The 22156-nt window shown below is 41.2% G+C and overlaps 1 protein-coding gene and 1 non-coding gene across 2 annotated transcripts in view; both read left to right on the forward strand.

Annotated features, from left to right (window-relative positions):
• The window catches only part of MAN2C1 (mannosidase alpha class 2C member 1), a 97019-nt gene extending 75407 nt beyond the window's left edge, over positions 1-21612 (forward strand). The window contains exons 21-26 of the mRNA XM_077472419.1: positions 3346-3489; positions 5213-5322; positions 7669-7748; positions 8782-8927; positions 16529-16632; positions 21053-21612. Coding sequence (XP_077328545.1) covers positions 3346-3489; positions 5213-5322; positions 7669-7748; positions 8782-8927; positions 16529-16632; positions 21053-21170 — 702 coding nt within the window. The 3' untranslated portion in view covers positions 21171-21612. The remainder of the gene's footprint in view (positions 1-3345; positions 3490-5212; positions 5323-7668; positions 7749-8781; positions 8928-16528; positions 16633-21052) is intronic.
• On the forward strand, positions 10179-10369 carry LOC143964579 (U2 spliceosomal RNA). Its single transcript, XR_013271170.1, has one exon. It is a non-coding gene; the product is annotated as a U2 spliceosomal RNA (small nuclear RNA).
• Positions 21613-22156: the final 544 nt, after the last annotated feature.

Raw genomic sequence — 22156 nt, forward strand, 5'->3', positions numbered from 1 at the left:
CACAACAACCAGGGCAGATAGATATAACTCAGAATATATGTATTCTAAATAGAGGTGCAATGAATAGAAATTTTGGTGCAGAAACCTTGGCCAAAAACTGAAAATTACAGTTTCGACTTTTTTTAATTAATATCAGCAATTTTGATAAATATGAATTTATTGACCATTATCGGCACCACTAGCGCAAGAAAAGCTCAGGAAAAAGAAATCCCTATTCTATTCGTGGTCCATTGCACTTCCGTTGAGGTGTAAAAATCCAGCTTGATCTTCCCCAAGTCCTCTCGCTCCAGTGTTGGGGTCCTATGCATTCTTCCCAGGCCTGACAGGCTCGAAATTTGCTGCATTGCGTCAACAGAATGTTTGTTTTTCTTCACCTTCATCTCTCAGTAGCTAATAAACTTATGTTCAGCTGAGAATTAGAGACCCGCTTCCATGCTGACCTAGACTTTTTCAGTAGGGCTCAACTGGGTACTTACCTATGCTCATTTCCCAGAGACTATCAAAGCCCTCGTCAACTCACTCCACTAGAACAAATCTTTGCAGGAGGGTCTCAACTCCCTCTCCCATGTATATGCTTTGCTGAGAAACAAAGGGGACATGGCCGACTTGACCTTTTTATGACAGTGGAAGGATGACCTCCGAGTTACCTTCTCTCAACTTCAGAAAGACAAAATAATATTTTTTGCACATAAAGCTTTCACGGCAAGCAGATATCAGGAGGGGGATGACTGCCAAATAAAGAATAGAAAAATAATCTTGCTTGCTGCAATTTTGGTCAGTTAAAAAACTGTACCCAAAATGCACCTCCCAGTTGAAATGCATTGAAAAGGTATCAACAACGCAACTATTACTTTTTTAAATTCGGTTTTTGAGTCATATGACCTGTGAAAAACACACCATAAGCACTGTAAAATCGTGGCCAAAACGCATGCATTTCCCGTGCCATTATGTGCACCTTTTTCTAATATCGGCTAAATGCCGACAACACCATTTTCGGCGGCCAAAATTTCAGTGTATATCTAATTCTAAAACACTCAAGTTAATTTTTAATCTTCGTGATGCAAATAATATTGAGTATTAAATTGGTAACACAACACATACAATACAAGTAATACATCTTGCTTTGAAGCAATTGAATCGCAACCCATACAATACAAGTAATACATCTTGCTTTGAAGCAATTGAATCGCAACCCATACAATACAAGTAATACATCTTGCTTTGAAGCAATTGAATCGCGCTATGACAGTTAAACATTTTATCATTACACTTTGTACTTTTATATCTTTACCATATTTAAAAAATGCAAATGTTGGTCAAAGAATTGGACTAGCATTCTGAGAATTACATTAACTGCGTTGTTGTGGTCCAGCCAGGGATGGGTGTAGAAATTCTGTACAGATGTCCTTTTAATAAGTGTTTAAAAACCTTTTATAGATCTTCACGAGATCAGTAGATGTTTTGCCTCTAGCTTTAGGTCATGTTTAAAAGGCTTTTTCTTTTATATGTTTTTACTATTCAGTTGGCTCAGTGCCTATTGGTTGTCCTCTCTCGGAGTGAAGTCCTATTTTACATTCTGTACTAGCAAATCTCAATCTACAACATATACTCCAAACAAGTTCATTACTTTTTTCAGATAAATTAAACAATTAAAAAATTTAAATATAGCTACCCCCCCCCCCCCTTCTTTCCTTGTATTGATAGGGCAACCCACCAGCCAAAGAGATATAAAAAAGGCTTTCACAATAGTATTTTTGTATCATTGGGGTGAAGCACATACTTGACTGAGAGGACACTTGGCTCTCAATGGCCTGGGAGGAAGGGCGTGAATTGCCTAAAGCGCCACCCCAGGACATGTGAAACATTTTGGCTTGGCTCTGACCCAGGCTGTTCTGCAATGATAGTATGAACAGCAATTGCATGACCTAGTAAAAGTATGGTAATTCACGACTTACCCACCTAAAGAGGAGCATGCACACTGCAGTGGCAACATTGTAGAGGCTCTATAAGCATGCAGATCATTGCCACCAAGAAGGAGAAATGCATAAAGAACTGCAGGATTAACAGGTAATTTTACAAAGATGGATAATAAATGTAATTAGGAAGGCTTAAATGATGTTTGAGATGGTTTGACTACTTTAAAGGAAGAGTTCACCTTTTGGGAAAAAATAATAAACGCACATATTTTTGCTTGAAAAAATGTGCAATTATTTATTTTATTCTCTAAGGAGCCTGGAAAGCATTGCACTCATGATCAATGGATCAGGTGTGCAATGCCAGACTCCTGCAGGCAAGTCATGCAGCTTTGTGCCCATACCTCTATATGGGCAGACTAGCTGCAGGGCTTGTGAATGAACAGCAAGATTGCTCATCAGCAACCTTGCAGTCCATTCAGAACTACAAGCCATCAGCCACAATGGCTGGCGGTAGTTGTTTATGCATTCACAGGAAACTGTTAATGAATGACAAAGCACTCTTTTCAAATAGTGACAGCGGCTGCAGGGAGAAGATCCCCCACTCACTGTCACGGGAGTGAGGCTGCGGCTGCTAGTATATGGTACATGTTCCCCCGTAAATAGTATACAGTTGGAATATGTGTAACCCGTTCCAAAAAGTGAACTTATCCTTTAGGCAAATAATGAATCTTGTATTAAACTTACTGGTGTAGCCATTAATAATTGTTTAGAAAACATTTATATATTGATTCGATGTATGGATAATTCCTGCCAGCAATTTAAGGCGGTACTTTAGAGAAATTCATTTTCAAGATGTTAGGAAACTAGAGATACACCGAAATTTCAGCGGGCGAAATTTTTTGGCATGTTGCCACTAAAGAAAAAGGTGCAGATAATAGTGCCAAAAACATGTGCAATTTTACCGTAAGTTTGCCATGATTTTATTGTGCTTATGGTGTGTTTTTCATAGGTTTCGTGACTCAAAAACTGCGTTAAAAACATAGTACGGGTGCGTTATTGATGTGTTTTTGCTGCGTTTTCAATGCATTTCAACGGGGAGGTGCATATTTTTTTTTTTTAACTGAGCAAAAATGCAGCAAGCTAAATTTTTAACACCACAAGGAAGCGCAACAGACCAGTGTGAAGACATACATAGAATTTAAAGGGTGGATTTTTCTTGCGCTTTTCTTACGCTAAAGATGACGATCAAAATTTTCCGGTTTTAGTCGAGTGCATCCTGAATTATCGGTTTTCATTTTCAATTTCCATTTAGTGCACCTCTATAGGAAACATTGCTCTACACCATGAAATATTTGCAAATTATATTTTTCTATAGTGTGTGATTAGTTCTTCTGCTTATTAGGAATATTTGCTTTATGTTGTCCAATAGGTGGCATGGAACGAGGCTCATAAGTTCTTAAAAGTTGAATTCCCGACGACTGTTCACAATGCAAATGCTACTTACGAGATCCAGTTTGGGCACTTGCAGAGACCCACTCATCGAAATACTTCTTGGGACTGGGCACGATATGAGGTATAACTCTTCGCTCTCTTAACTAGTAAAATGAAGTGATTATCTGTGTGTCCTTGTCAGAATCTAAGATCAGGGAAAAATCTCTTTAACCTTGTTATAGATCAGTTATTTTAAATGTGTGACCCTCAGGTTGCATGTGGCTTGTGAGTACCTTCTCTGTAGCCTGCTTTAGGTAGGTGGGCAGGCTATTGGGGATAAGGTTGTGGTGAGCAGGCAGAGGAGATAGAGATTGGCTGCACCTCCAGGCAAGAAAAATGACAGGCACAGCTCCATCTCCCAGCTGGTGGGTGGGATCAGTTAATAGCATGGTTGCAGCTGTAGATGGCGCTAGAGCAGTCCTTAGCCCTGCAATGCATAGAGGATGTGTGAAACTTTGAATTTAGAGAAAAAGTAGAGTGGCATACGCAGATGTAAAGAGACCTTGTTTGAAGGTGGTGAATGGTTAGGTAGTGCTTCCTGGTGGTTCTCGGGCTTACCTGGATGATCAGTAGCCCCGAGAACTGATCTGGCAGTTGCGGCGCCTGGTAACAGATGAGTGGAGGTAAAATGGCCTCTGCTCATCTCTATGGTCTAGACTCTAGGAGGACCGGAGTGATGTCACTTCCAGTTCCTGCCCAATGTAAACAAAACCATGGTTTTTTTTTTGTTTTTATTTTTTCAAAGCACTAGATCAGTGTGTGTGTTTTTTTTGTTTTTTTGTTTTTCTAATGCCTTACATGGCAGAGAAGAGATCTCTTCATAAAGCGGATCTGTCACTGCTTATTTCTATCACAGGGGGTGTTTACATTTCTTATGGTAGGAATAAAAGTGCTAAAAAAATGTTTTAAAGTGAAAAATAAAAATGAAATCGCCTGTCCCCCCATGCTTGTGCATATAGGATGTGATTTTATATATATATATATCTGTTAGCACAGTAATAATAGGGTTAATTACAGTATCTCCTTAAAGAGGAACTGCAGTCTGCTCATATAATTTGTAATAAGATTATCTTTGCCATTCTGAAGCTTCCCTTCAGCCACTTTGCATATTATTTTATATATACTGGGATTCTGTACTTGCCAAATGTGCTTCAGAAATCTCCCTCCACTGAGTCTGGCTGCAAACATTTTAACTGTGGGCAGCTGAAGCTGGATTTAGACACACGCCTCCCCCCTCCCTTCCTGGCAAACTCTGACGAGTGAAAGAGAGAGCTGTGCATGATGTCCTAAGCTTAGGCTAATGACCAGACAAACAGTGGCCTGTATAAGGTATTTGCTGGCAGTAAAAAAAAATGTTTTACTATCCAAAGTTAAAACCACAAGGGCAGAAGAAGATTTAATAGATGGAAAGTTGAAAAAATGACTAGAGGTCCGGTATCGAAATGTAATGTTAAAGCGGGATGACGCCTGTCCTGGTGTAATCACTTAAACCCCAGGAGGTCATATGACATCCACCCAGTAGGAATTGGTTAACCCTTTGTTAGTACAAATCTACAAATTATGAATGAGATCTGCTAGCACAGTACAGATAGGGTTAAATATTACTTCCCAGCCCCCCTCAACATTACATAGAAGGGTCAAGTTATGTTATGTGAATGGGAACATGTAATAAATATGTGGGTGGGATACTAATTTGGCTGCAAATGTGAAAATACGCTTAACACATTTCTAGTAGCCCTTTTATACAATTTTCAGCTTAATGTTTTGATCCTATAAAACATCTCAGCCATGTTTTTCTCCTGCAGGTTTGGGCTCACCGCTGGATGGACCTGTCTGAGTACGGTTTTGGAGTTGCTGTGCTAAATGACTGCAAATACGGTTGCTCTGTACTAGGAAATGTTCTTAGTCTCTCTTTGTAAGTTTAAATGTTTCTATGGGATTTCTTAACCTTTATTATCATGAATCATAAAGCAATGTAATAGAAACCTGTTTAACCACCTGAGTCCTAAACGTACCCGCAGACACTGTACCCGACTACCCGCAGACACTGTACCCGACTACCCGCAGACGCTGCACCCGCAGACGCTGTACCCGACTACCCACAGACGCTGCACCCACATCCTTTTTTACGATTTGTCACAGGTCTCCCCATCTTGACCTCTCTGAAGATGGACATTTCCTCTGGTCCCTCGCCAGTTAGTACAGGACAACATAAATCACAGCTGAGTGTACACCAGCCACTTACCCAGCACTCAGTGGAGAGTATCCCTCCCTGTGTCTAGCAAGGGGTTGTTATAACGCTTGCTGAGGAATCTGGTACTGCTCAGGGTTCACAGTAGCAGGTGGAGGAGCATTTTGAAAATGGCACGTAGGAAGCCCGGAGGAAGTGCACAGCCTGCTACCCATAGCAACGGTCCTCTGCCAGCAGTTTCCAGCGAATTGGGCACACCTCCAATCACAAACTCCAATTTTGAGAGTGGCTGGACAGGTGGGGTGGAGGAAAGGGTACTTCGCTCACCTCCTGTGAAATTTAGGACTGGAGGTCGGAGTTAGGTTAGTTTGCTGTCATTGGTCTAAGCGCTGCCTGTTCAATCTAATGTGCTGTCAAGTGAGCGGAGCTGTACCCCCAGCGCTGCACAGAATATGCAGCCCCAGCACACCGGGCAAATGCACGATGTGCCCCAAGGCCAGGCCAGGCCTGGTGACAGCTGGTGAGAGATAGGAGGCGGCGGCATGGAAATCCTGCAGACAGCTGAAATTTCATTGGTTGTTAAGGACGTGTCAGCCCTACTCTTTTAACAACCATAAATTGCCAGCACTTTTTTCTTTGCTTTTCAGTTGTTAGCCAGGAAATCCTGCTGACAGCTGAAAAAAACCAAGCCAGAAGGTATCAGTTTCGGTTATCGGTGCATTTTCATGAGTACTGATACCCATGCAAATGCTAAGTATCAGCACCAATACCGGTATCGGTACAACCCTAGAAATGTATTATTTTTATCATCGCAACAATGACACCGGATGATCTGGATGACGTATGGAGACGCAAACCTCATTCAAATCTTTGAAGAAAACTTTTAAATCTTTCTAATCTGTACCCTTGTCAGCCTTATTTTACGTTATGCCAACATTTTCCAGAAATATTTTTTCCCCTTTGTGTGCATCACCATGTAGTGTCAAAAGGCAAATACAATTTTTCTAAAGTAAAACCATACATTCACTTTGAGCCTTTATCATTCCATTGATTATATTTTCTGTAAATATATAGGAGTGCACAACTTATGTAAGTGTTGCGTTGTGAAACATTACAGGAAATTGTATTGTTTTATATTTTTTTACTATTTATTCCCAACAAAAACCAAGGAAGTGAAAATATATGTATTCAGATTTGCTATCGAGTTAAAGTATAAGTTCACCTTTCATAACCTGTTATACACATATTTAACCTGTTATGAAAGGACTGGCCATTGCTGTGACAGCTAGTGGGGGATCTTCTCCCCCTGTTGGCTGTCAAAAAACCCCAAAACACAGCCATATGGGGCTTTGCCCGCCCAGCCGCGTTGCTCATTCACAGTCCTCTGTGATGGTAAACTACAAATCCCAACAGCGTTAGTGGCTGTCGGCTTGTAAATGTCAATGAACTAACACAGGGCTGTGAGCACTGTGGTAGTTCATTGATTCTTCCTGTTAGAATGTATCGCCTTGCTTCTACGAGGTATGAGCAAGCAGATACACTGACAGATCTGCAGGAGCTCTACATGGCATCAGTGATCTGCTGATTGCTGTTGTAATGCTTTACAAGCTCCCAAAACAAAAAATAATATATGCACACTGTTAGAATGTGAATTTACAAATTTTTTTGTCAAAGGGGGAATTTTATCCTTTAAAGCTTTATCTGTTCTGAAAAAAAATAATGTATACTACATTAAAGTAAACTACAAACGCTAAAAGGTACACCTTGTGAAAAATTGGGTTTTCCATTTCAAACATAAAGTGCCATTCTGTAGGGATACAGAGTGGTGATTTCTCCCCCTCCCCCTCCCCTACTCCAATCCAATGTATTCCTTGCAAGCTTGTAATATTAACATAAACAGGATGATGGAGAGTTAGATGTCTGTCTGTAAGCTAATCATACTTATATTAGTATTTTTTTTTTTCTTTTTTTACATACTCTTTGCTCCTTTAGAACATTAGTTGACTTTAAAATAAATTGCTTTACAATTTGATTTAACATGTAATATGTCCATTTCTTTTTTGTAACTAGACTGAGAGCCCCAAAATCCCCAGATGCCACTGCTGATATTGGACTTCATGAGTTTTCCTATGCAATAATGCCTCATGAGAGTAGGTATCTACTATTACTATTATTTTATTTTTTAAGATGCATACCATCGATTAAAAAAATAAAAATAAAATCTCCATCTAAGCAAAAACACATTTTGGTCAACAGAGATCTTCTTAGATCCCCAAATATAATAGATTACTTACTTTATCTGCTTTTCTGAAACTAGGCGAACTATGGATTAGTTAAAGAGAAATCTCTAAAAAGAAAACACTGCTGTTATAACAATAGGCTTATTTCAGCATGGGTTAATTTGGAAAAGGAAACCAGAGCCTCCACCTGCTGGCTGGATAGAAGACTGCTTGAAGTGATTGTAAAGTTCATTTTTTTTTTTAATACCAAACATGTCACACTTACCTACTCTGTGGAATAGAATTGCACAGAGCAGCCCGGATCCTCCTTTTTTGGGGTCCCCCACCGGCACCCCTGGTGGCTCCTCCTCTTCTCGGTGTGCCACCATAGGAAGTGGAAGCATCCTTTAAGTGCATCTATAGCTATTTTTTTGTTGTTGTGTTGTATGTCAGGTTTTGCTGTCACCACTAAATAGATTAATGGTGTCTGCCCCAATAGTAAAAAAAAAAAGCTTTTCCAGAGCCCTTTCCTTCCTTCATTTATTCAATCCTTTTTTGGTGATCATTAATATCCTCATTGGTATCATACAATTATAACCATTACTAGTTTAGTAGTATTATTATTACTATTTCCTTCATTGTTATTTTTATCAAATTGTCATTTACATTTTTGCATTGGTCGTTGCCAATAGAGATGCATTTATTCATCATGCACAATTAGAGTGTAGTGTGCTATTTATTTCTTTGTGTTCTGTTTGTCCCAGTGACCAACGTCACCAAAAGGAGGTGATAAAAAATCAAATTTGTACACTGGTCACTAGAACAAAAAAAAACTGTTAGTTGTACAAATAATCTAAAGCAAGTGTATTTTTTTTCCTTCCAAGGACTGAATTTATATTTGTTTGTATTCCACTTTTGCTTAACTGCCAACTGATCTGTCATTTTATGACTCTGTACCCACTAGGATCATTTCAGGAAGCAGGAATTATCCAAAGTGCATATAACTTTTGTATTCCCCTTCTGACAACCTCATCGCCAGTTGCACAGCCCAGCTCCTGGAGTGCTTTCACCATTTCCTCTCCAGCCGTGGTGCTAGAAACTGTCAAACTGGTAAGTTTTCAACATTGTCATCACCAAGTAACTGCCAAACCATGACTGCAAGGTGGTTGGTTTGAAATGGACGGACCCTTCCTTGTAGACCAGTGATTCTCAACTAGGGTTCCTCCAGAAGTTGCTAGGGGTTCCTTCAGCATTGGGCAATTTCTGCCTCTCAGATAAGTTCCCACTGACACCATTGATATTTTTAATCTCTCTGTAAGGAGGTAATTCTTTCCAATGACCACAAGTGCAAGGACCATTCTTCCCACTGACCATCACACTATTGTATCACGAGTTGTGGATTTTGAATTTTTAGCAGGGGTTCCCCGAGACCGGAGAACTATTTCAAGGGTTTCTCTGTGTTGAAAAGGTTGAGAAAGGCTGTTGTAGACAGTAGCTGATTTAGATTAATCTAATCAATAATTATTTTCTACTTTTCTTTATTAGACCTCATGCACGCTGGACAGTTCCACAGCTGCTCCTTGGGGCATCAGATTTTTATTTATTTTTTCCCCTGCCTCGAAATTCCCCTGCATGTTAATTTTAATGTCCATACAGCCATAGGCTTTTAAGCAGCGTTTAGTGGCAGAGGCTTTTAGAGACAGAAAAAAAAAACCCCACTGCTGCTGCGTCCAGAAGCAGTGGCCTTTTGGCAGTAAAAAGCTTGACCCTTGTAAACGTGTGTTGACGCGTCTAAACGCTTGGTAATGCTTGGCTTGTTTAGCGCTTGAGTGCTAATACAATTCAGTGGCCAGAATAAATTATTATTCTGGCCAATGAAAATGAATAAAAGCCCAAGGAGGAAAAGAGTTCCCACCAAGAAGTGTCACCACTGCAGAACACCACGGTTGAATAAAAATGTGTTTATTATAGAAAAATGCACCATAAAAGTTATATAGAGATTCCAAGTGAAAAAACTCCACAACTCAATTAAAAAGGCAACGTTGTCTTGGGACACATTGCAGCTGCACACACTTCCATACAGCCCAGAAACCACACCATGTAGATCTAGGTATATGGCAATCAGTTGCTGCCTCTAAATGCGCCATCTTCATTGGCCAAAGTGGGATGATGTCACTTCTGCACATGAGCAGGAGTGCAGTCATCCCAACACACAGGCCTTGTGTCAACATATAAACTAAGCTGGGGTTGTGCAGCTCAGCGTACATTCCAAAGACGATTGTACGCAGGCAGTTATGTTTCTTTTAGGAAATGGCCTGTTTGCTTGTAGTTTTTGAAAGCGGGGCTTTAGTTCCTAAACCTATTCCTTCTTGGTCTTTTAGCCAAGATCAAGTGTAATATCTGTTCTTATCAGTTTAACATCTGATATGTCCCCTATCTTTGGACCATATATTAAATGGATTTTTAGAACAGGGAGATAGAAGAAGAGCTTGCTCTGCCGACGCCACGCATCGACCTGGTGTTACAGTATCTTCAGGATCGGTGCATCAAAACAAATACAAAAAAAACATACCTAATCCTAAATAAATAATTATGTATATATTGCAGTTTACCAGTCCTTAGATATGAAGGCTGTATTAGTTTTCTTTTAAGTGCCATTGTCAATTCTCATGCGCAAATGGTGTTCTCTTTCACTACTAGTCCCATCAACTGTAATGAAATCCAGATGAAGAAAGCCAGACATGTTTGAAGTCCAGCCTGTGCGACAACCAAGGCTGCCTCCAGATATACAATGGAGGAAAAAAGTGTACATATGAAGGGAAAAGGAAATGTATTATACACACGATTTCCAGGTGAAAATATGAAATGAAAAAAGTAGTGCAGTCACCGTATCGAAGGACTGGTAAGCTGCAATATACAGTGGATATAAAAAATCTACACACCATGTTAAAATGTTAGGTTTCTGTGATGTTAAAAAAGAGACAACAATAAATGATTCCCGGACTTTTTCCACCTTTTTAATGTAACCTATAAACTGTACAACTCAATTGAAAAACAAACTGAAATCTTTTAGGGGGGGGGGGGGTAAAACTAAAAAACTAAAATAATGTGGTTGCATAAGTGTGCACACCCTCTTATTAATGGGGATGTAGCTGTGTTTAGAATTAAGCAATCACATTCAAACACATTTGTGCCTCTAATTAACCCAAAATAAAGTTCAGCTGTTCTAGTAGGTCTTTCTTGACTCTTTCAGTATCAGTCAGGAAAAGGGTACAAAAGAATTTCCGAGGCATTATATAAACCATGGAACACAGTGAGGACAGTCGACATTAAGTGAAAAAAATATGGCACAACAGTGACATTACCAAGAATTGGATGTCCCTCCAAAATTGATGAAAAGACGAGAAGAAAACTGGTTAGGGAGGCTGCCAAGAGGCTACAGCAACATTAAAGTGGTTGTATAATTAGTTTTACCTGTAGCTGCACTGGAAATCTCCTAAACCTGCATGGCTTAGGAGATATCCCTGTATTTGCATGTGCCGAAGTCATGCGGCACATGCGCACTTACCCAACTGAAGCAGTGGCATGTACGTGCCATTGCTCCAGTTGTACTGTGCCGTTCCCGGCGGCTCCCACGTATGCGCGGGAGTGGCGTCATCGCAGCTCTGACCAATCACAGCGCCGGAGCCGCGATACCCAGAAGTAACCTCCGGGTTAGATATCGATGGCCGGGGGGGGGGAGACCAGGACGGCTGCGGAGGCTTAGTTCTCGGGTAAGTAATTCATAATGAGCTAGTATGCTATGCATACCAGCTCATTATGCCTTTATCTTTCAGGGTGTTTTTTTTCCAGGAGGGTTTACAACCACTTTTAACCACTTGCTTACTGGGCACTTAAACCCCCCTCAGTCCCAGACCAATTTTCAGCTTTCAGCGCTGATGCACTTTTGAATGACAATTGCGCGGGCATACAACACTGTACCCAAATGAAATTTTTATCATTTTTTTTCCCACAAATAGAGCTTTCTTTTGGTGGTATTTAATTGCAGCTCGGAGTTTTATTTTTTGCTAAACAAACAAAAAAAAAAATCATGTTTAATAGTTTGTTATAAAATTTTGCAAACAGGTAATTTTTCTCCTTCATTGAAGTGCGCTGATGAGGCGGCACTGATAGGCTGCATTGGTGGGCACTGATAGGCTGCATTGGTGGGCACTGATAGGCTGCACTGGCGGGCAATGATAGGCTTAGTTAAGGCGGCACTAATAGGCACAGATAAGGTGGCACCGATAGGCACAGATAAGGCAGTACTGATGGGCACAGATAAGGCGGCAGGGATGGGTGGCACGGATGGGTGGCACTAAGGGGCACTGATAGGTACCACTGATAGATGGGACTGATGGGCACTGATAGGTGGCACTGATAGGTGGCACTGATGGGCGGCACTGCTGGGCACTGATGGGCACTGGTAGATGACACTGATGGGCACGGATATGTGGCACTGGGGTGCAGCACCGTTGAGGCAGATTGTGGGCACTGCTGGGTGGCACTGCTGGGTGGCACTGACGGGGGCACTTATGTTTTATTAAGGTGGCACTGGCAGGGGGCAGGTGGGCACTAGCAGGGGGCAGGTGGACACTGGCAGGGCTGGCCGTGATCGGGACTGATGTCCCGATCACGGCCGCCGGTGATCGGCTCTTTTTTTTTTCTCCTCGCGCTGTCAGCGCGAGGAGGAATAATAGCCGATTACCGGCTCCGTTGCATCACATGATCAGCTGTCATTGGCTGACAGCTGATCATGTGATAAGGGGTCGGGATCGACCCCTTGCTCGGATCAGTGATCAGGCGAGTCTCATAGACTCCCTCGATCTCAGAGCGCACCGCTCGCACCCCTCAGGGGGCGCGCAGGCCGCTCGTGCACGGGACGACGTCGATAGACGTAGTCCCGGCAAAGGAGGTCCGCGCTGTAGCCGTCATTCGGCTATAGCGCGGATCGAAAGTGGTTAAAGAAGCTGCAGGAATATCTGGCAAATACTGGCAGTGGATAGGGATGAGCTCAGGCATGTTCGCATGGGACAAGTGCAGAGCCCGCCAGGAAGTCGGTGCAGCGTTGCGCTAATCACGGGCAGTGAGACATTGCCCGATCTCTGCAGCCACGCATCGGGGCAATGTCTCACTGCTTGTGATTAGCGCTGCGCCGACTTCCTGGCGGGCTCTGCACCTGCTCCATGCGAACACGCCTGAGCTCATCCCTAGCTGTGGACATCAATCTCCCATATGTCTGGGATAACGGGTAGAGTGGCAAGACAGAAGCCTTTTCTTACCAAAAAAACATCCAAGCCTGACTAAATTTTGCACAAACACATCTGAGGTCTCCCAAAAGCATGTGGAAAAATGTGTTATAGTCTGATGAAATCAAGGTTGAACTTTTTGGCCATAATTCCAAAAGATATATTTTACGCAAAAACAACACTGCACATCAACAAAAGAACACCATACTCACAGTGAAGCATGGTGGTGGCCGCATCATGCTTTGGGACTGTTTTTCATCAGCTGGAACAGGGGCCTTAGTCAAGGTAAAGGGAATTGAGAACAGTTCCAAATACCAGTCAATATTGGCACAAAACCTTCAATCTTCTGCTAGAAAGCTGAATATGAAGAGGAACTTCATCTTTCATCATAAAAATGACCCAAAGCATACATTCAAATAATCAAAGGAATGGCTTCACCAGAAGAAAATTAAAGTTTTGGAATGGCCGAGCCAGAGCCTAGACCTGAATCTGTTTGAAAATCTGTGGGGTGTTCACAGCAGATGCCCTCACAATCTGACACATTTGGAGCATTTTTGCAAAGAAGAGTGGGCAAATATTGCCAAGCCATGATGCACCATGCTGATAGACTCATACCCAAAAAGACTGAGTGCTGTAATAAAATCAAAAGGTTCTTCAACAAAGTATTCATTTAACCGCTTGCCGACTGACCGCTGTTGTTTGAAGGCGGCAGAATGGCTCTCTTGCGCGAATCGCCGTAGCTGTATGGCGAGCGCTTTAAGGGATATAGGATGCGTGCGCGCATGCCGCCACGGTACTGAGAAGCCGATGCCCGTTGGGCACACGCGATTGCTCCTGTCAGAGACAGAATGAGGATCTGTGTGTTTAAAGCACAAATCCACTTTCTGACAGGGTAGAGGAGACAGATCGTGTGTTTCTAGTATATAGGAACACCGATTAGTCTGTTCCCCTAGACCAGTGATGGCGAACCTTGGCACCCCAGATGTTTTGGAACTACATTTCCCATGATGCTCAACTACACTGCAGTATAATAGAGCATCATGGGAAATGTAGTTCCAAAACATCTGGGGTGCCAAGGTTCGCCATCACTGCCCTAGACAGTCCCATTCCCTCCTACAGTTAGAACACACTGAGGGAACATAGTTAACCCCTTGATCGCTCCTTAGTGTTAACCCCTTCCTTGCCAGTGACATTTATAACAATAAAAATGCCATAAATCCCCTATTTTGTAGATGCTATAACGTTTGCACAAACCAATCAATATGTTTATTGCGTTTTTTTTTTTTTTTTTTTTACCAAAAATATGTAGATTACATATTGGCCTAAACTGAGGAACTTTTTTGTTTTTAGAAAAAAAAAATGGGGATATGTATTATAGCAAAAAGTAAAAATTGTGTTTTTTTTTTCCCGAAATTGTCGCTCTCTTTTTTTGTTTATAGCGCAAAAAAATAAAAAACGCAGAGGTGATCAAATACCACCAAAAGAAAGCTATATTTGTTTGGGTATAGCGTTGTACTTAATTGTTAGTTAAAGCGGCACAGTGCCATATCCCAAAAAATGGCGTGCACACTTATGCAACCGTTTTATTTTTATTTCCCTCCATCTAAAAGATTTTTGTTTTTTCACCTTCGTTGTACGGTTTATAGGTCACATTAAAGGTGGGAAAAGTTCTGAAATCTCTTTTTTTTTTTTTTTTTTTTCTACATATAGAACCTAATATTTTAACAGGGATCGGTAGACTTTTTATATTCACTGTACAGTATTTTTGTTTTGTGTTTTAGATACACTTTAAGATGAAGCGGTATTAATGCAACTTGGTAATAACATCTAGGTAGGATGATGTGAACGCTTCCACCCGCTAACTCTGGTTAATTGTATCTCCATCCCTCTCATACATACATAATCTTTAGTTTATACTAGCCCATCCTATTATTTTGATTAGGATTTTATTTTATGGGGATTAGTTATTCGTTTATACATGCGGACAAAATTATTTTCCCTATTTGGAATTTTAAACATCATGAATTTGTCTGCTGTGCTTTACATTCTTTACAGTCATGTAATAACCATTGAATGCTTTGTTATATTTCTTACATGATAGTGTGCCATAGTTCTCTTTTCCAGAACTCCAGCAAATGCTACAAAGAGCTTTGAGGATGTCCTCACACAAATTTAAAGGGCCCATTCACACCTGTCAGTTGTGGCGTGTTGTATTAAGTGACGCAGTGCCCCACATTGCACGGTAGTGCATTTCTGTACATTGCAAAATAAATGGCACTGCAGCACACCAACACATGCAACATGCGTTACCACAACACTTTGTGTGTGTAACAATCGCAATGTGACATGAGACTTCCTAAACTGCAAGTAAATAGGCTTACTGTCTGAAGCAACCTTCTATATAGTACAGCTGCACGATTCTGGCCAAAATGAGAATCACGATTTTTGCTTAGAGTGAAAAGATCACGATTCTCATGACGTAAAATCTTTCACATTATACAAAAAAATGGGCTAACTTTACTGGTTAGTTTTTTTTTTTTTTTTTTTAATTCATGAAAGTAATTTTTTCCAAAAAAACAACAACTTGTATTTGAAAGACCACTGCGCAAATACAGTGTGACATAAAATATTGCAACAACCACCATTTTATTCTCTAGGGTGTCAGCTAAACAAATATAATGTTTGGGGGTTCTAAGTAATTTTCAAGCAAATAAAAATAATTTTAACTTGAAGCCAACAAATGTCAGAAAAAGGTTTAGTGTTTAAGTGGTTAAACTTTTTTCACTTACACACAAAGTCTATTCCATTGACAAATTGTTACAAAGTTTTTATACTTAAACTCAACTGGGAAAGAATGTTTTGATTCTTGGCAGAGTGCCCAGTTTTGTCCTTTCTTTTGATGGATGTGGCTTCAGAAGAGCAGAGAGAATTCTTTACATAGAAAGAATTGTGAAACACTTTAGTCAAGATCGCGATAACGATTCTTGGCCATTAATTGTGCAGCTCTAATATATAGTATAGAAGTTCCTTTAACACCAAACCAAGGGACAGAGGTGGCCAGAGTATTTACCTTTCTGTACATGTGCTGAGTGAGCATTATTTTAGTACTCAAGGCTTTTATACATTATTTTAGTATATCTAGATTCAGCTGTAGGTTGTGGAAGAGATTTACACTTTTAAATCCTGTATGTGGCACTGAAAGGCTTTGGATACTTTGGTGTCACTAAAATATTTTTAAATACAGCCTGTGATGTAATGTGCTATTGAATGGTCACTGAAAGGTTCTAACACCTCCCCATTCTATGCAAAAAAACATTTGGGCTAGTGTTCCACTTTAATACTGAAAGTAATAGTCATGGAATTAAAAAAAATGTAATTCTTATAATATGTCTTGTTTTTTACTATCTATGCCATTTCTCCTAGGCTGAAAAACGCCCAGATACTCTAGTAGTAAGGTTGTATGAGGCTTATGGCAGCACTGTGGACACCCAGCTCCAGACTTCACTCCCTGTAAAAGAAGCTTTCTTGTGAGTATAAACCTCATTTACAATGCTCATAGTGCTATATTTAAAGAACAATGCAGATCTTCTAAAAGAGAGCTGCATGTACCCCTAACCCTGCATATTTAATTGATATTGGTAACATATATCCTAGACCAGACCGTTTGTGGCTTCTCCCTGCCTCGGGTTGCACTGACATCCTTCCAAAGCTGAAATGTAATCAGCGCTGCACATGTGCCAAAGATTGCATTGCTGGGAAATGCCTACCTTTCTGGAATTGGGTCTCATTCACACCGACACTCCTGCGTTTTGCTTTTCCAAAACTAAGAGAAGTTATATGAGAAGTACAAACCATTTCTTTTATGCTTCCCAGAGAAGAGAGTGAGGGAGACCTTGCTGCGGCGAGATTCCTCTTAAGTTTGGCCCTCCTCTTCCTTCTCCCTCCACCGCTGGGCCAGTTAGAAAGCGCAGCACGCTTTACACTTTGCGCAGTAGGTAACTGGCTGTGAAGCGGAAAGGCTTCCCTGATGGTTTCTCTTCCCACAAATGGTGATGGCAGCACCTGAGAGCCGATCGGAAAATTGGCTGGGGTGCTGGTATTGCGGGTTCCAGGGACAGGTAAGGGTCCTAATAATAATAGTCAGCAGCTACAGTATTTGTAGCTGCTGAATTAAAGTGATTGTAAATCCTTGTTTTTTTTTTTTTAAATGACAAACATGTCATACTTGCCTCCACCGTGCAGCTCGTTTTGCACAGAGTGACCCCAATCATTCTCTTATGGGGTCCCCCGGGAGGCACTATCAGCACCTCCCTGCATCAAATAACCCCCTAGGAGAAGCACTCTCCCGGGGGGTTACCTTGCGGGCACACTCCCGAGCCCAGCATTTGCACCCATAGATGCAGAATGCAAAACTGGGCCCTAGTGCTCATTTCATTGGATTTGACTGACAGCAATGGGAGCCAATAGCTGCACTGCTATCAATTTATCCAATCAAGAGCCCGAGAACCCTGGGCAGAGAAGGTGAGCACATCTCCGCCGAGGGAACAAACGGGCTCAGGTGAGTAAAACTGGGGTCTGCCTGTCACTGTCAGATGTTTTTTCACTTTTAATGCATAGGATGCATGAAGGTGAAAAAAAACATGAGGATTTACAACCCCTTTAATTTTTGGAGGGGAGGGAGCTGCAGCTATATATTTAAATTGGCCCTGGTATATGGATGTATGAATGTGTGTTAGGGACCTTGAGGGCAGGGACTAATGTGAGTGTGTAAATATGTGAAGGACTGATGGCACTGTATATGCACCTGTAATGAATAAAATAAGAAATAAATCAACACTGTCTGTGTGGATGAGGCAATTGAGCAATTTTCTTTCCTTCAAACTGTAGTTAAAGAAAAGAAAATTGAATAATGTATGGCCTGCTTTTAGGCTGGGATCACACTATTGCGAATTGGATGCGAAATCACCGCATCCAATTCGCAATAGCAGGAGAATGTGACCGGCTCTCTATGGAGCCGGTTCACATATCTCCAATGCAGCTCCGGTGCAGATTTGCACAGGAGCCCTGTGCATCTTTTGGTCTGTTTCAGGTCCAAATTCAGCCCAAAATTCAGGCTGAAATCGGACCTGAAATGGTGAACCTAGACGCACAGGGCTCCTGATGGGAGTTGCATCAGCATCCGCATCCAGTGTGAACTGAGCCTTATGCCGCGTACGCACGCATGCTCAGATTCAACTACGAGACAGAAGCTACTGGCTATTGAACTTCCTTTTTCTAGTCCCATTGTACGTCTCCACGTTCTTGGCGGTCGGAATTTGGTGTGACCGCGTGTAGGCAAGACGGCTTGAGCGGAATTCCGTCGGGAAAGCCAGCAGACTTTTTTCCAACCATAATTCCGATCGTGTGTACGTGGCATTAGTGTATTCCTGACACTAAGAGGAATGGTGAGCAATGTTTTCTTTGTAGGTGTCTATCAAGCAGAGGAAAATAACCACTGCTGAGTTCTCCGGCATTCGCAGAGGAGATCATTCTCCTCTGAGTGCCCGTTTATTAAGCAGTGTAAATCACTTCTCCTTTTGAGGAGTGATGCGATCTACATACACTTCAAACTGTAAAGAATGCCTCCTGTTAATGTAATCTTCCGAGACATAGCGAGATTACAGTACCAGAAAATCAGTGTAACACAGGTGTCCTTTTATTATCAGTACATGGGCATTTTCAGAGGAGACCGCTCTCCTAATTACCTCACACTACACCTTATATTCATAAAATGATAAAGTTTAAGTTCCTCTACACAAATATATATACACACCCGCGCTCATGAGCACATACACATTTTAGATATATATACAGTGGTGTGAAAAAGTGTTTGCCCCCTTCCTCATTTCCTGTTCCTTTGCATGTTTGTCACACTTAAGTGTTTCGGAACATCAAACCAATTTAAACAATAGTCAAGGACAACACAAGTAAACACAAAATGCAATTTGTAAATGAAGGTGTTTATTATTAAAGGTGAAAAAAAATCCAAACCATCATGGCCCTGTGTGAAAAAGTGATTGCCCCCTAAACCTAATAACTGGTTGGGCCACCCTTAGCAGCAACAACTGCAACCAAGCGTTTGCGATAACGTGCAATGAGGCTTTTACAGCGTCCTGGAGGAATTTTGGCCCACTCATCTTTGCAGAATTGTCCTAATTCAGTTACATTAGAGGGTTTTCGAGCATGAACGGCCTTTTTAAGGTCATACCACAACATCTCAATAGGATTCAGGTCAGGACTTTGGCTAGGCCACTCCAAAGTCTTCATTTTGTTTTTCTTCAGCCATTCGGTGGTGGACTTGCTGGTGTGTTTAGGATCATTGTCCTGCTGCAGAACCCAAGTTCGTTTCAGCTTGAGTACACGAACAGATGGTCGGACATTCTCCTTCAGGATCTCTTGGTAGACAGCAGAATTCATAGTTCCTTTTATCACGGCAAGTCTTCCAGGTCCTGAAGCAGCAAAACAGCCCCAGACCATCACACTACCACCACCATATTTTACTGTTGGTATAATGTTCTTTTTATGAAATGCAGTGTTCCTTCTACGCCAGATATACTTGGACACACACCTTCCAAAGAGTTCCACTTTTGTCTCATCGGTCCACAGAATGTTGTCCCAAAAGTCTTGGGGATCATCAAGATGTGTTGTGGAGAAATTGAGACGAGCTTTGATGTTCTTTTTGCTCAGCAGTGGTTTTCTCCTTGGAACTCTGCCATGCAGGCCATTTTTGCCCAGTCTTTTCCTGATGGTGGAGGCATGAACGCTGACCTTAACTGAGGCAAGTGAGGCCTGCAGTTCCTTGGACGTTGTTGTGGGGTCTTTTGTGACCTCTTGGATGAGTCGTCGCTGCGCTCTTGGGGTAATTTTGGGCGGCCGGCCACTCCTGGGAAGGTTCACCACTGTTCCATGTCTTCGCCATTTGTGGATAATGGCTCTCACTGTGGTTCGCTGGATTCCCAAAGCTTTGGAAATGGCTTTATAACCCTTTCCAGACTGATAGATCTCAATTACTTTCTTTCTCAATTGTTCCTGAATTTCTTTGGGTCTCGGCATGATGTGTAGCTTTTAAGGATCTTCTGGTGGACCTTACTGTGTCAAGCAGCTCCTATTTAAGTGATGCCTTTATTGTGAACAGGTGTGGCAATAATCAGGCCTGGGTGTGGCTAGAGAAATTGAACTCAGGTGTGGACAACCACAGTTATAGTATGTTTTAACAAGGTGGGGCAATCACTTTTTCACACAGGGCCATGATGGTTTGGATTTTTTTTCACCTTTAATAATAAACACCTGCATTTACAAATTGCATTTTGTGTTTACTTGTGTTGTCCTTGACTATTGTTTAAATTGGTTTGATGTTCCGAAACATTTGAGTGTGACAAACATGCAAAGGAACAGGAAATGAGGAAGGGGGCAAACACTTTTTCACACCACTGTATATATATATATATATATATATATATATATATATATATATATATATATATATATATATATATATATAGTGTTTTTAACCTGCTTTATCAGTTATGGGGGGTTTGTAAAAGGCAGGGGGGCTTTTTTACTGTCTTGAGGGGTCCAATTGTGGAAGAAGGGAGTCATTAAAGTTCTTTGGGATTCTCTCTTCTCTCCCCGATTCTGCATCTCTGAGCTGGAGAATCTGGGAGAGAGGATTTTCACAGAGATCGCCAGTGAGGCGCTGAGATTGCATAAACTGGCTGTTTCCGTTAATGACAGATTCTCTGTATGTCTCTGCTGATCATCTCGCTTTCATAAACTGCTAATGATCTGAGATGAGCTGTGATCATTAGGATCGCAGCTCATCTCAGTTAGTCAGTGATCCTTAACTGAATGAGCATAACACATGTATGGCGGGTCTCCTGTATTGTATAATAATGTTGTTCTTTTCAGGTGCGATCTCCTTGAACGGCCATATGACTTGCAGAATGTTCTTTCCAAGGATCGATGCGTGAAGCTTTCCTTTACGCCATTTAAAGTGCTGTCTGTGCTCCTGGTCCTGCAGAGATAGCTCTTTTTCAGAGATAAACACATTTCCAGCTAATACTGTATTTGGATCTGATGAGATTATGAAATGGTGCAAAGATGTCTTCTAATTCTGTGATGATCACGGATTGTTTTTCATGGAAGGGGATAAGGGCACCGATTTCCCTTATGAATGGAACTCTGCTGTGAAGATCTGGAATAGGTTCCTCTGTTAATAACACTCCATATGATACTTTGGTTATTCACGCTGTTCTTGCCCACCAGGTCTATTTAATGATGCACAAAACAAAGTGCAAAGTAAGTACAGTACTGTGAACTCTGACTGCTATGAGGTAAAGTCTGCATGTCATGATTACTTTCTACATTGTAACAGCCTTCGAATATTTTTTTTATTACATTGCATCTTATATAGATGTCATTTTTTTCAAAAAGTCTAGTTTCTGAGGGCAAATAAACTGTATTTAAAAAAATAAATAAAATCTGATTATCTTTCCTTTGAATGTTATGAACGTGTGTGTGTGTGTGTGTGTGTGTGTGTGTGTGTGTGTGTTTTCAGAGTGCTAAATACAGCGCTCTGAAACTGCCCCAAAGATGCTGCTTGCAGGACTTTTCCTAACATCCTGCAAGCACTCCGCCCGGGTGTGAAATTAATGGCAGGCGGTTTTCAGGCGCATTGCAGGCACTATTTCTATCACTAGAACTCCTAAAAACTGCCTCAGTGTGAAAGGGGTCTAAGTCTAGTTTGCCATTTAGAAAAAAAATGTTTCTTAGTAGTATGTATTCTTTTTAACTGAGGTGAAGAGTACTGTGTGAACTCTCAAAATTGCCAAATAGGAAAGCTGATTAATGTCATTGTTTAAAAACGGACCTTACAGTATTCTGTTAAAATGTGCCTGTCATTCCCCTTTAAGCTGAAGGAAGCAGAGCTTGCATGAAAAAAAAATCTGCAAACTTGGCTCATCCAATGTATATTCATAACTACAAAGTATACATAGAAACAACATTTTAAAG

The sequence above is a fragment of the Lithobates pipiens genome, unplaced genomic scaffold (assembly GCF_037356315.1).
Source record: "Lithobates pipiens isolate NorthernLeopardFrog02 unplaced genomic scaffold, aLitPip1_a1.2 Scaffold_8, whole genome shotgun sequence".
Lineage (NCBI taxonomy): Eukaryota > Metazoa > Chordata > Amphibia > Anura > Ranidae > Lithobates > Lithobates pipiens.